Source organism: Acomys russatus, chromosome 2, assembly GCF_903995435.1.
Source record: "Acomys russatus chromosome 2, mAcoRus1.1, whole genome shotgun sequence".
NCBI lineage: Eukaryota > Metazoa > Chordata > Mammalia > Rodentia > Muridae > Acomys > Acomys russatus.
In genome coordinates this window covers 33,883,764-33,898,201 of record NC_067138.1, presented here as the reverse complement: position 1 = coordinate 33,898,201, position 14,438 = coordinate 33,883,764, and the positions used below count along the sequence as shown (strand labels likewise).

The following is a 14,438-nucleotide window of genomic DNA, read 5'->3' as shown; positions in this document are numbered from 1 at the left end:
TATGCAGATATAAGTGAGTATATACCATTTGAGTCTTTCTGCTTCTGGGTTAACTCACTCATTATGATCATTTATAGCTCAATCCATTTGTCCACAAATTTTGGGAATTCCTTGTTTTTAATAGCTGAGTAGTATTCCATAGTGTATATGTACCACAGTTTCTTTATCCACTCTTCTACTGAGGGACACTTAGGCTGTTTCCATGTTCTGGCTATTATGAATAAGGCTGCTATGAACATGGTTGAGCAAAGTTTCTTGTTGTGTGCTGGAGCATCTTCTGGGTATATTCCAAGGAGGGGGAGACCTGGTGGCACTCAGAAGGATAGCAGGTTACCAAGAAGAGACTTGATACCCTATGAGCATATACAGGGGGAGGAAATCCCCCTCAGGAACAGTCATGGGGGAGGGGAATGAGGGGAAAATGGGAGGGAGGGAGGAATGGGAGGATACAAGGGATGGGATAACCATTGAGAAGTAACAAGAATAAATTTTAAAAAAAATTAAAAAAAAAAAAGACTTAGGAAGTTCCTAAAGGAAGCTCTTTAAGATTCAGGAAATAAGCAACTCAGGAGTCTCAGGAAGTCACTGAAATTTACCAGTTTCACAAGGTCCTCCCATCACCAGAATTATATATGTAGTAACAGTTTCTGAAGAGGAGACTCTGACCTGTAGAGCTGCTTGCAAGTTCTGCAGAGAGCTGCAGGGCTCCAGCTTTAATAAGCAAACTCCACATAAGTTATTCTTTCCATTGCCTTCAAGTTGTCTGTTCTCCATAACTTTATTGGTTCAAGAAATGTGACTTGTGTAGGATTTTTAGTTAGGTCTGTTGTCAGTTCTCATTAGGGATGAGCAGACATTTGCTCATCATTTGCTCATATCTTCCCAGGAATACTGTCACACAATACAACACACACACAAACACACACACGAATGCACAGGTGCATACACACAGCAGGGATGGGGGAAAGAAACAGACGGACAGATAGGCAGGCATGGGCACATGCACACACACACACGCACACACACACACATACATGAGAGAGAGAGAGAGAGAGAGAGAGAGAGAGAGAGAGAGAGAGAGAGAGAGAGAGAGAGAGAGAGAGAGAGAGAGAGAGAACAAGCTACATTCTTAAATCTCACTAAGGTAATCGCCAGCTCTACTGATAGATGAAAAACATTCAAATTGGTTTTAACCACCCAGGCAGGAGCCAAAGTGGAATTCATGGCTGGAAGTCCTTCTTGCTCAGAAACTTGAGCTCAAGCAAGCAATCTTCTGCTCGGCCACCCTTAGATCAGGCAGGTCACCATACCTTTACGTATTTTTATGCCATCTTCTCATGTTTATGCACAATCTAGCAAGATGGCCTAGGAACATAAGGGTGAAGATGTCTGGATGAAAAAGAAAACAAAAGTAGACTTTTTACAACATAGCTGATTGAGGCCAAAAAAACACTGGCCCCTCCATATGAAGGTGAGCTAAAGTTTCTCTAAAACAGTGGCTATTCTTTCCTTGTGACTGAAGTCACAGCTGGAGTCTTTTAGCCTTCCTCGTTTGTGAATTGCTTTCTGCACCTGTAGGATTTCCAGAACTATGCAAATATTAGAGATAATCAAAAGGTAAAGAAAAGAGGCCTGTTTTGACTTATGTTCTCAAAAATTCTGTTTCAAAATTGATTAGCCCCATTGCTTCTAGGCCTATGGTGACCACATCATGGTGGGAGTGCATGGCAGAGGAAAACTGCTTACTTTGTCATTTGGAAGGGAGACAGAAACAGGTAGACATGACATGTTTCCAATGACCCAAGACCTCCCACTCTTGACCTTCCAGCTTCTGCCTCTTAAAGTTCTACTTTCTCTCAACAGTGGCAAGCGGGAAGGCCTTTGTGTTTAATGGATCAGACCATTACAAGATCTCTAAAAAGTGTTAACGTTTAACTTTATCTATAAATATACTGCACCAAAAACTTACTTCAGAATTCCTAGAAATTACTAGAATTGAGTTTTGATTTTATGTAAATATAACTCTTTATATGATGAAAAATTTAATTTTTTTGTTTTGTTTTGTTTTTTTGAGACAGAGTTTCTCTGTTTAGCCCTGGCTGTCCTGAACTTGCTTTGTAGACCAGGCTGGCCTCCAACTCACAGAGATCAGCCTGCCTCTGCCTCATGAGTGCTGGGATTAAAGGCGTGCACCACCATGCCCAGCGATAAAACAAAATTTAAAGCTCATGAATCAAAATATTTCAACCTAAACACATACCCAAAGCATGTCATATTAACTTAGGACATCAGGACAGTGCTAATAACTGAAAGTGGTATGTTCACTGTCTGCCTCATGAGGGAAGCAGCTGTGTCCCATTTGTGCATGTGTGCTATAGTGCTAGGTTGACACTAGTCTTACCACGACAGACAGATAGACCTGTGACCTCTGACCTACGGATATGCTTGCTGAATGCATGTCAAGTTTGGGGATAGGGTAAGCAGGCATGGCTCTCTGCCTGGCATTTGGATCCTTTAAGAAGTCTCTCTTCTCAGTGTTCCTCTTAGCCTGCGTTAGCCCTCTCTCAAACGGACTCTGGATGACAGAAGTAGCCATAGCAACTGCATCTCAGCAGCTCATCTGCTGAGAAAGAATGGTCCCTTCCTGTCATCACTTCCAGGCCTCTGAGAAGGGGCCGTGGCTACAGGTTCATTAGGCTTCAAGTCTTTCTTTTAATCACCAGAGCATGGATGAAGTTCTTCAGCTGAACAAGGCTAAGATAATAATAGTTGGCACAGAGTTTTGACACATGTCTTTCTGTGTATCCCAGGCTGGTCTGCCTCAGGCTCCCAACTGATGAAATTAAAGACAAGCATCCCCAAATCTGGCTTTAAAGAAAAGCAATCCCTTTCCAGATTCAGCAGCCCATGTTAGAAAGCGGATGCTTGTGAGCATGCGAGGAGGGGATGTGGAGCTTAACAGTCAGTCAAGGTTCATCCAGGTTGGGCTTGCGTACACTCTCCACTCCAGTCGCTGCAGCTGTTCTTCCACAGCACCATGAGGAGGCAAGTATGTGGTAAGACATGAAGCCATGCTACATGGGAAGATACATGGGACAAAACTGGTTTATTGATATAGGATCCTCCCTGCCTCCCTGCATGACTTCTCATGATCTTATCTATGGGGAAGAAAAATTATATAACATTAATATCAATATAAAAGGATTACTCAATAAACATGACACCCTCGCTAGTCAGTATCATTTAGGCCACGAGCGCCTATAAGCATGTGGACCCTAGGAGGAAAGAGCTTTAGTGATGCAAACCCTGATGTCTTCTAATAACCTCTAAGGACTGCCTCTGAATCTGGTGTGTCCTAAGTCTGTCATAACATAGAACAGTGTAAATGGTTCTCTCTCTCTCTCTCTCTCTCTCTCTCTCTCTCTCTCTCTCTCTCTCTGTCTGTCTTCCGCTTGCTCTCGCTCTTTCTCTCTAGACAGTGTCTTGCCATATAGCCCAGGTCGGTCTTGACCATATGATCTTCCTACATCAGCCTCCTACAAAATGTATTTTTATATAAAAATTTCAGGGAACATCCATCTTAAATAGAAAGGGCCTGAGTATTTTGCTGTGAAAAAGGAGCTTGCTCAAGTTCCAGAAGAAGAGGGGTTAAATATATATATATATATATATATGCTTTCTCTCCTGCTAGCCCTGGCAGGACCTGCCCTTGCTGTGGTGGGGAGACAGCTTTGATCTGGTCCATGGTCATTTTGGCCCCACCCCCACCTTCCTAGAACAACCATGTGTTCAATCCTTTAACTCGGTGCATCTTTTCTTTTATCATGGCGACAGGTCTAGAGGGTAGCACTAAGCCTGGCTTGTCAAAGTCCTCCCTTTCACTCGTGCCCAGCAAAACCAATAAAGAAAGATGCTCTTCATTTCCCTGAGATCGTCAGCTGTAGCATCCACAGCTGCCTCGGGGCTGAGGAAGATTGCAGGAAACAAATAAGACAGTGAAATCCAGAAGTCATTTGTGAACTCTGGCATGCTGCAAGCTGCCAAGCCCTGGCCTCCCCTTCTCAGTATTTCCTGCAAGCCAAGCTCCTTCCCCGGCACCCTCCTCTGCACCTGTAGTCAGATGGCTCCAGTGTCAGGGGACAATTCCATGTCCCAAGCCCTAATGAGTCTAGAATCAGACCTTAATGAACTGTATCCACATTAACCTTTAACCAATACATACATGTGTGTACATAGGTGTATATGTATATTATGTGAGTATGTATGTATGCATGCATGCATGCATGTATGTTTGCATGCATGTTAAACTCTCATAAAATGGCTAATCATTCACCAGTAGTTACTTCAAGACAGTGTCTCCGTGGATATGTTAGATTTTTATCATATCATTTAATTAGTTTGCCAGCAGGAAAAGCTAGAATCAGAAATTAATTAATAAATAATGTCTAGTGATTAGAAGCGATATCACAAAATCTGGACACTGGTTTAAAAGCCATGCATTTACTTCATGGGAAAGAATTGTCAGACTTACACCTCTAATGAAGCCTGCACTGGGACAGTTGCTGTCCAGGCCCAGGCCCTCCTTCCTCCTTCCCAGCTAACAAAGCCCCCTTTGTCTGGGCATGATTTTCCCCACGCAAGTCAGGGCCAGTAAGCCTGGGAACCCCACAGGTGGAGAGAACCCGGGTTCTGTGTCACTGCTACATCACTGCCATTGCGCTCCTGCAGACACCTTAATTTGACACATCCTGTTACGTAAAATAATGAACTTCCCATCTTATTTAAGGTGGTTCACTTGAGGTTTGTCTCATTTTGCAACAAAGATAATCATTGCTGATAAAAAGCTGCTCAAATTTGGCCACATGGTCTTCAGAAACATTGAAGTAATCAGTTAGGAAGAGGGAAATGGCATGTTTCACAGCTAAACATTTTTTTTAATTATTTCATTTTTCTAATATACATCTATGTTATTACACACACACACATACACACACACACACACAACCACACACACACACACACACACACACACACACAACCACACACACACAGGAACGCATACAGGTGCACGTGTACACAGGCACACACATGCTCACACACCATATATGAAAAAATTACATACAGGAAATTTCAGAGAGCTTAAAATACTCAAGCAAAGAATGCCTCTCTCAGACTCCTACCTGGTATTCACTGAATTAAAGAAAACCAACCTGAAATAATGTTTAAAGAAAGTTCCACTTCAGTAGTAATTATTTTCCTTTCTGGTTAAAGGCAGAATCACCATACATTGAGGGAAGTAGGAGGCAGCGCCCACTACAGCCACTCATTTGGTGAGAGTGCCAAACATCTCACACTTTACTATTCCAATGAGAAGTACTGTTCCAGGAAGCAGCTGGGAAATCAGGGTTGCATATGCTCAGAAGCCTTGTTATAAAAAGTGATCAAATATGGGGCACCAGAGTTCATGTGAAAGTCAGACCCCACTCTTCACTCAGCTGTAAAGAATATCCTGTCTATTGGCTAGATCTGAGTAGGAGTTTGAAGTTTACAGCACGTATTGTCCTTGGCTGGTGCTATAGTTTGAGCAGGACCCCTGGGCCAAGATCTGCCCATCATAATGTTCTTCTTGTAGGTTTCTAGGACCCTATGGATGGTTCTATTTCCCCTGCATGGGGAGGCCTGGTGGAACTCAGAGGAAAGATAGCAGGCTACCAAGAAGAGACTTGATACCCTATGAGCATATACAGGGGGAGGAGGTCCCCCTCAGTCACAGTCATAGGAGAGGGGAGTAAGGGGAAAATGGGAGGGAGGGAGGAATGGGAGGATACAAGGGAGGGGATAACAATTGAGATGTAATATGAATAAATTAATAAAATGTATTTAAAAAAGAATTGATTGTTCTGATGATGGACAATATTTCAGTAAACTCATATTGTCCTCTCAAAAAAAAAAAAAAAAAAAGTGACCAGTGTGGCTTTCTACCCTGCCACAAGGGGGCAGTGGCTACCCGCCCTCAGCACAGGTCAGGTCTCATGCACACAGAGGAGGTGTTGGTACCAAGACTGAAACCTTCACACATTCTAATGGACATATTTTCTTTTTAGGAATGAAGGACAATTCTCCCATTTTGAGCCATTCTTTTGTCAATTCCACAAAATTGCATGTAACTTTATAAATATTTTTAAAAAGATACGGTTTTGTAAATATTTAATTCAGCTAATTTGATTTTGAATTGTAAATGTCAAGTATTCTGTTTTGGGGGTTATGTTTTATTATACTTTGTTAAAATGGAAAATTGTACATTTTTAGACTGCTTTTATGAGGAAATATAATGTACAGAAAATAAAAATTTGGGGGAAAAAAAGTGATCAGTCCCCAGTCCGCAAAAGACGACTCCACTTCAAATGGACTTGAAGCATGTTGAGAACCATGGCAGACTCTAGGACCTGGGCACACCCACTGGAACTCACAGCACTACTCCACAGTTTTCTGTCCAGAACCCTGACGTGGCCACATAGCAGGGGACACACTGCCCCATCACTGCCCCTCTGAATCTGGACAGTACAAAGGGAAGCTTCCTAGAGCTCTGGGCTTGAGAAAAAGATCCACCGAATAGATGGGAAACCAGAAACTTTATCTTGAAGCATTCCCCTAGGTCTGTTTTCCATTTTTCTGCATCCCTGCAAGTTCCAAGAAGTGAAGAAAAGCCATGAAATGTACAATTCTGTTCCTGCATCAGTGAGATGTGTGGGGGCTGGGGCAAATAGATTCTTAACCACTGCTGGAAAAATTGCCCCTCGGTACAGCCCTGTGCACTATGGGCTGATGCTTACAAAGGGCAGGCCCCCTGGTCCAGCAATGGAAGGCACCTGAGGCTTCCCAGACGAACCTTCCGAGAAAAATGGAAAGACAAGCTAAGGAAAAATATTAAGAAAATGATTGTTTGAAATTGGGGAAAAACCTGAACTGCAGAATAAATAAACACTTACCAGTAAAGTAATGGCTACAGTGGCATTTCAGTAGTCCATACCTGTGGTCCAGGACCTCAGGAAGCATTATATATAGAATCTGTGTCTGTGAGGCACAGACAGATGCAGACTAACAATGTACACGCTGAATTATGCTCTCCCACCCATGATCAACCCACAGGCTGGAATGCTCAGCCTGGCCCTCTGGTTATGACTGTACTTGAAGGTGGCACTTTGAAAGGGCCCATTATGGTACGATGTGGACAATAGCATGGACTCTCAGCCAATATTTATGATGGAAGAAGGGCACAAACACATAGAAGGAAGATCCTGTGAGGACAAGGGGAGAAGCCAGCCATCTGCCTGCCAGGCGGACAGTCTTCAAAGATGCCAACTGCCCTGGCACTTCAGTCTTAGCTCTTTCTGTTCTAGAATTGAGGAAAGACTTTCCTCATGTTTAGGGAACTCAGACTGCCTTACTAGTGCAGCCACAGCCAGTAAATCCTGTTTTAGATGTGAGAAAAAGCTGGGTGTGAGCACGGGTCCAAATCATCCATTAAAAAAAACAAGTAGAAAGGCCCTTTGTCTGGGAACATTGGTCATATGTGATATGTGGGGAGAGAATGGAGTTGGGATTCAGACGGTGACTAATGGGGATCTTAGCCTTGAAACCTAAGGGTTGAGAGTGTACCAGGATCATTGATGTACCAAATTTAAAAAGCCTCTCTTAGGCTGGGGATGTAGGTCACTGGTAGATTGGGTTAAATAGCGTGAACAAAAGCTCTGATTCCATCCCAGAAATGCCAAAGGAAAAAAAAAATGTGGTCAAAGAGAGGGTGAAAGAAGGAGAGGGAGAAAGGAAAAGAAAAACAAGAAAGGAGAAAAAAACCAAAAGCAACCTTCTATGGCCCTCGATACAGCCCTGTACAGTATGGGCTGAGCACCTGTGCAGCACACTTTACCAGCTGAGTCCAACTCTCTCTCCTCTCTCTCTCTCTCTCTCTCTCTCTCTCTCTCTCTCTCTCTCTGTCTGTCTGTCTCTCTCTCTCTGGATTTATTCCTTATTTCATGTCCACAACTGTCTTTTCATGTGCCAGCCTGCATATTGCACCACCTGTCTTTGTAAGGCGTTGCTCCTTGTCCATCCTTCACACTCAGCACAAAAGCTTCCTTTACCTCCAGAGGTGCTGACCTTCTTCCTTCTGAGTGAAGCCCAAATGCCAGCCATCTTATAAACACACTCCAAAGGCCTTCTCTGTGTACTTCCCAGAGGCACATTGTCCTGATCTTATCCAAACTGAAGACCCCAACACCTCCTGACACTACAGCCAAATAATGCCCCCTTTGGTTCCAAGAGATGAGTGATAGGTGTGTTCTCTGCTGGGTTGTTTTGTCATAAATGCCTCCCAGTGGCCTGCCAGTCCATTTGAGCATCCTAACAGACTCCCACAATCTAAGGGCCAGGCCGCAATCAGGACATAAAGTTTTCCCCTTAAACTGTGCAAAGGGAACAACTGCATTTCTGGGTCAGCCTAGACCCATTTGCTGGAAACGCTAATGAAAGGTGTTTTATTCAATTCTTGCCCACAGAGGTTCCGCTTCTTTTTAAAAAGCCACAGTAGGACTAAAGCAACTCTCTCACGCCTTCTAGCAGGCTGTACCTTTTCTTTCTTTTTCTTCTTTAATTTTTAAAATTTTTTTATTAATTTATTCTTGTTACATCTCAATGGTTATCCCATCCCTTGTATCCTCCCATTCTTCCCTCCCTCCCATTTTCCCCTTATTCCCCTCCCCTATGACTGTGCCTGAGGGGGATTTCCTCCCCCTGTATATGCTCATAGGATATCAAGTCTCTTCTTGGTAACCTGCTGTCCTTCCTCTGAGTGCCACCAGTTCTCCCCCTCCAGGGGACATGGTCAAATATGAGGCACCAGAGTTCGTGTGAAAGTCATAGCCCACTCTCCACTCAACTGTGGAGAATGTTCTGTCCATTGGCTAGATCTGGGTAGGGGTTTAAAATTTACCGCCTGTATTGTTTTTGGCTGGTGCCTTAGTTTGAGCGGGACCCCGGGCCCAAATTTGCCTATCATAGTCTTCTACTTGTAGGTTTCTAGGACCCTCTAGATCCTTCTACTTTGCTATTCTCCCATGCTTCTCTCATCTAGAGTCCCAATAGGATGTCCTCCCCTCTGTCCTAGTTTCCTGGTAAGTGAAGGCTTTCGTGGGACATGCCCCTTGGGCTAGTATGCAGATATAAGTGAGTATATACCATTTGATTCTTTCTGCTTCTGGGTTAACGCACTCATTATGATCATTTCTAGCTCAATCCATTTATCCACAAATTTCGGGAATTCCTTGTTTTTAATAGCTGAGTAGTATTCCATAGTGTATATGTACCACAGTTTCTTTATCCATTCTTCTACTGAGGGACACTTAGGCTGTTTCCATGATCTGGCTATTATGAATAAGGCTGCTATGAACATGGTTGAGCAAATTTTCTTGTTGTGTGCTGGAGCATCTTCTGGGTATATTCCAAGGAGTGGAATAGCTGGGTCTTGAGGAAGCCCTATTCCCAGTTTTCTGAGATAGCACCAGATAGATTTCCAAAGTGGCTGTACTAGTTTGCATTCCCACCAGCAATGAAGGACTGTTCCTCTCTCTCCACATCCTTGCCAGCGTGTGGTGTCACTTGAATTTTTTATCTTAGCCATTCTGATGGATGTAAAATGGAATCTCAGAGTTGTTTTGATTTGCATTTCCCTAATGACTATCTTCTTTAATTTTTATTTAAGTAATTTATTCAGATTACATCTCAGTTTTTATTCCCTCACTTGTATCTTCCCATTCCTCCTCCCTCCCTCTTTCATCCTATTCTTTTCCCCTAGGTCTGTGACAGAAGGGGACCTTGTCCCCCACTATAAGATCACAGCCTATCAGGTCTCTTCCTGGTAGCCTGCTTACTTTTTCTCTGAGTGTTACCAGGTCTCCCCACCAAGGGGAAGTGGTCAAATAGGGGACACCAGAGTTCATGTCTTAGTCAGTCTCTGCTTTCCACACAATTGTGGAGAGTGTGGTGTCCACTGGCTACATCTGGATAGGGGTTCTAGGTTTGCTGCATGCATTGTCATTGGTTGGTGCAGTAGTTTAGGCTGACCCACCTGGGACCAGATCCAGCAGCCATAATGTAGGTTCAGATCTTACCTTTTCATGGGCTTGGGTGAGCACTCTCTCTCCAGGTTGGAGCAGGTGTGTTTCACATGCATGGCATTGTAGGAAGTGTGGGTATAGTCATTTTCGTCGCTGTAGTCGGGACCAAGTAATGTCCGGGCCCAAGTCCCCATATCATAAGGAGGAAGGGTTCCTCCAAATTCAGAGGGCAGAAACTCGGGATGTATTAGCTGGTGAAGGCTGTTTAAATTGTTTCCATGTAGGAAAATCTGGAAATGAGAAAAATAACCAAGACAGAAATTTAAAAGCATTGGCCAAGTGTTTAACTGAATACACAATTTCGCAAAGACAAATTGGATGTGTGTCTGGTGGACCACGATGTTTAAAGAATAATTATTTTGTGCCCATGATGTAGTTGTCATAAGAGGCTATTTTACCACTTAGAAAAAATGGGCTGGGTTGGCAGTTGGTTTTTAAAAGTGAAGTTTTAAGAATAGACTGGACATTTTTTGGCCACCACCCAAGTTTGTGCATGCAGTCACCTCCTAGTTTTTCCTGCTGAGAACGGGACAGTGATACCAACTGCTCCAAAGCGGTTCAAACTCCGAGTGCCCTGCTCCTCCCTAAGAATTCTGCCCCCAGAAGCTCTCCAGTTCCAACCAGCTTCTCAGGCCCAAACAAGGACAGCGTCTCCTTGGAGAGTCCCTGGGCCTTCGCTCATTTTTTGCTTCTTCTCCCTAGATCAGTGCCGGGCCCTAGCCAAGGTGAGTCTCCGTGAGCTCCCTCCCATACACTCCTCGGTATCCATGCTTCCGGTTCTGTTCCAATGTGTTCCACTAGGTCTTAGGGGGAGCGAGATGATGACATTTTATTTACACTGCTAACGTACCCTGTAGTTACAGGATGGCGTGTGTGCACTAGATAGATGCTCAGTCAGTTCTCTTAACACAGTCACTCAATGTAAAACTGAGACTGTGTTGTAGGAAGTTCCATGGGACAGTTTTCTCTTCTTGCCTGCATAGAGCACTGGTCCCCCAGACAAGTCTGTGTTTTCTGGGCACATGGTATATAATGATCCAAATTGGCCAAAATGAAAAGAGACAGGGGGAAGCTTCATATTTCAGTTATTTTTAGATAAATTCACAAACAGCATGTGATAAGCATGTGATAGATAACTGTCACTGACTACAATTTAAAAATTGACCTTGCAAGTTGATTTAAAGTACATCTGTAATGACGTCAGTTCCTATACCCATGGCAGGCATGACATAATTACCTGCAATGCCTAAGTAACAGGCATGACATAATTACCCACAATGCCTAGGTATCAGGCAACTAGCTATATGGAGTAAATAAGCGGCCCCCAAGTGGAACACCTATCAATTATTCTGGGACACTCGTGCCACAGCTGACAATGGTGAAATGTAAATGTGAGCTTTAAAATGCCCACATCTGGATTTCAACAACAAGCTCCCGTTACCCCATACTCTTGCGTCTATTTTATCTCGTACTGTAGCGCGGTATCATGTAAAGAGAAAAGGAGATGAGCATGAAGCCGCTCTGGGCCCTACCATGCCGGGAAAGCCATGACCATCTTTGACATTACAGTTGGATATGACTGAAAGTTAATAATCATAAAAAATTTTTGTTGTGAATAACTAAAATATGCTGGCTTTTATATAGCTCTGTGCTGGAGTAGTAGAAGCACACGAAGTTTTGCCCCTGGTGTTTACACTAAACATCTGTATGCACACGGCCCACACAGTAAGTTCTTAAAGGGCAAGGTGTGCTGCTGAAGATGACTGTGCTGCAATCCCTGCTGAGCCTGCAGTCCAGTGGAGAGGAACATGGAAGCAGGAGACTGGACCCACTTGTCCTGTGTTAGGATGTCCAGAACCCTCTGTTCTGGTTCGGCAGACTGGATCCACTGTGGGAGGAGTGCCCGCCGTCCTCATGCTAGGTAGAAGACGCAAGCTCTGAGAAGCCTGAAGCCACATGGCAAACAATGTCGGGTTCTTGGCACTGTTCTCAGTAGAGTAGAGAATTGTCTCAGAAGGCCCCTGCTTCTTGGTGCTGGTGATGCCTAGGTCTAAGATCTGTCTTCGTCCCGAAGCAGGGACTTGTCCTTTCCCACAGCTCACTACAGTGCTCTCTAAAGACCAAGAAGGATTCAAGGCTTAAGAATGGAGAACCTTGGTTGTGTGTGTGTGTGTGTGTGTGTGTGTGTGTGTGTGTGTGTGCATTCATACCATGTCACATCATCAGTCCCATAACTATGTGAGGTAATCGTGCGGCAATGTATTCATATATTGAACGTACACAATGTTTACTTGTCAAGTTTGCTTTAGTAAAGCTAGTGGGGGAAAAGACAAAGGGTAAAACGCAATACAAGTTACCAAGTGACTGGACACGAATGGCATTACGTCACATGTTTTCATATGCTGTCTCACTGAATTGCTCCCAGAGTCTATGGTATAGGAGTCTGTTTCCCCATATAATACACGAGGAAGGGCAGATTCCAGGTACCCATTTGGTGCCTGCTACCCAGTTGTATAGACAGGCACGCCATCCCTGCTCTGATGCAAGAGGCTGGCTTCTCAAATGCTGACGGATGCCATTACCACCATGAGCCTTCTTTTTAAGATTATCACATCCAGGAAGCAATGCTTTCAGCCTTACAGATCATCAACCTGGCAGTTACCAAGGACCATGAGAGAAAAGAAAATGAAGAATCATTTTTAATAGTGCTGATACAAGATAAAACGCTTAGTCCATAAACAAGAAGTAGCTACTGGGTGAATGCCTTTAAACACAGACCTTCAGGCACAGAGGCAGGAGGATTAAGAACTGGAGGCTATCCATTGGCTAAATCTGGGTAGGGGCTTAGAGTTTACTGCCTGTATTGTCCTTGGCTGGTGCCTTAGTTTGAGCGGGGCCCCTGGGCCCAAATCTGCCTATCATAATGTTCTACTTGTAGGTTTCTAGGACCCTCTGGATCCTTCTACTTTGCTGTTCTCCCGTGCATCTCTCATACTTTCACACAAACTCTGGTGTCTCATATTTGACCATGTTCCCTGGAGGGGGAGACCTGGTGGCATTCAGAGGAAGGACAGCAGGTTACCAAGAAGAGACTTGATACCCTATGAGCATATACAGGGGGAGGAAATCCCCCTCAGGAACAGTCATAGGGGAGGGGAGTAAGGGGAAAATGGGAGGGAGGGAAGAATGGGAGGATACAAGGGATGAGATAACCATTGAGATGTAACAAGAATTTAAAAAAAAAAAAAAGAACTGGAGGCTAGGGCTGGAGAGATGGCTCAGCAGTCAAGACCGCTTGCTGCTACTGCAGAGCACACAGGTGTTGTTGGCAGTTCCCACAGGGTAGCTCCCAATTGTCTGTAACTCCAGTCCCGTGGTATCTGATGTCCTCTCTCAGCCTCCATGTCCACTGCATGCACGTGGTACATACACATACACGCAGGCAAAGCACTTATATACATAAATGAAAATAAATAAATCCTTTAAAAAGAATTTGAGATTAGGCTGGGTTACATAATAAGACACTCCACCCTGCACCCCCCCACACACAAACCCTACAAAAACAAAGTCAACTAGGAGGAGGAAGTGGCTTCATGCACTGTTCCCATGAGCATTTGTGGCAAAATTGACCTTTAGTATTAGCATGCCTTCAAAGTTTCTTTTGTTTTTTCTGGTGATCTGAAAATAGCCCATTCTACTGAGTTATTGGTTAAAGACAAGTTATTTGCAAACTCCTGCTAAAGTGTAAATGTTCAAAAGTTACTAAATCACAGTTAAAGCTATTGGCAGCAGTGGCGGGGGTGGGCGGTGGGGGGCGGAGAGTGTTTATGCACACACAGAATAGCTCTGTAAGCATCACTGACACACTAGTGACCCTCTCTCCCCCATTTAGAAGTTAAAGGGCACTTTTTAAAATAATTTAATTAATTTATTCAGATTACAACTCAATTGTTATCCCATCACTTGTATCCTCCCATTCCTCCCTCCCTCCGGCTTTCACCCTATTCCTCTCCCCTAGGTCTATGACTGAGGGGGACCTCCTTTCCCCCATATATGGTCATCTTGGTGGCCTGCTAAAAGGGACTTCTTTTGCATTACCCGTTTCCTGGTCTTGTCCTTAAGGAATGGCTTGATGAGCGTGTACAGGGCGTGGATGTACCAGGGCTGGTTGACAAAATGGACTCCTCCAAAGCGGGCAGGAAAGCTGTCCTGGGAAGGAAAGACAGAGAGCGAGAGAGCACATCAGTTACTGACCCTCCAGGC

The 14,438-nt window shown here is 44.1% G+C and overlaps 1 protein-coding gene across 2 annotated transcripts in view; it reads right to left on the bottom strand.

Annotated features, from left to right (window-relative positions):
* Clvs1 (clavesin 1) overlaps window positions 1-14,438 on the bottom strand; it is a 184,335-nt gene that overhangs the window by 13,002 nt on the left and 156,895 nt on the right. For both annotated transcript variants that reach the window (XM_051160040.1, XM_051160048.1), the window contains exons 4-5: window positions 14,274-14,384; window positions 10,170-10,405 (exon numbers count right to left, since the gene is read on the bottom strand). In XM_051160040.1, coding sequence (XP_051015997.1) covers window positions 10,170-10,405; window positions 14,274-14,384 — 347 coding nt within the window. The remainder of the gene's footprint in view (window positions 1-10,169; window positions 10,406-14,273; window positions 14,385-14,438) is intronic.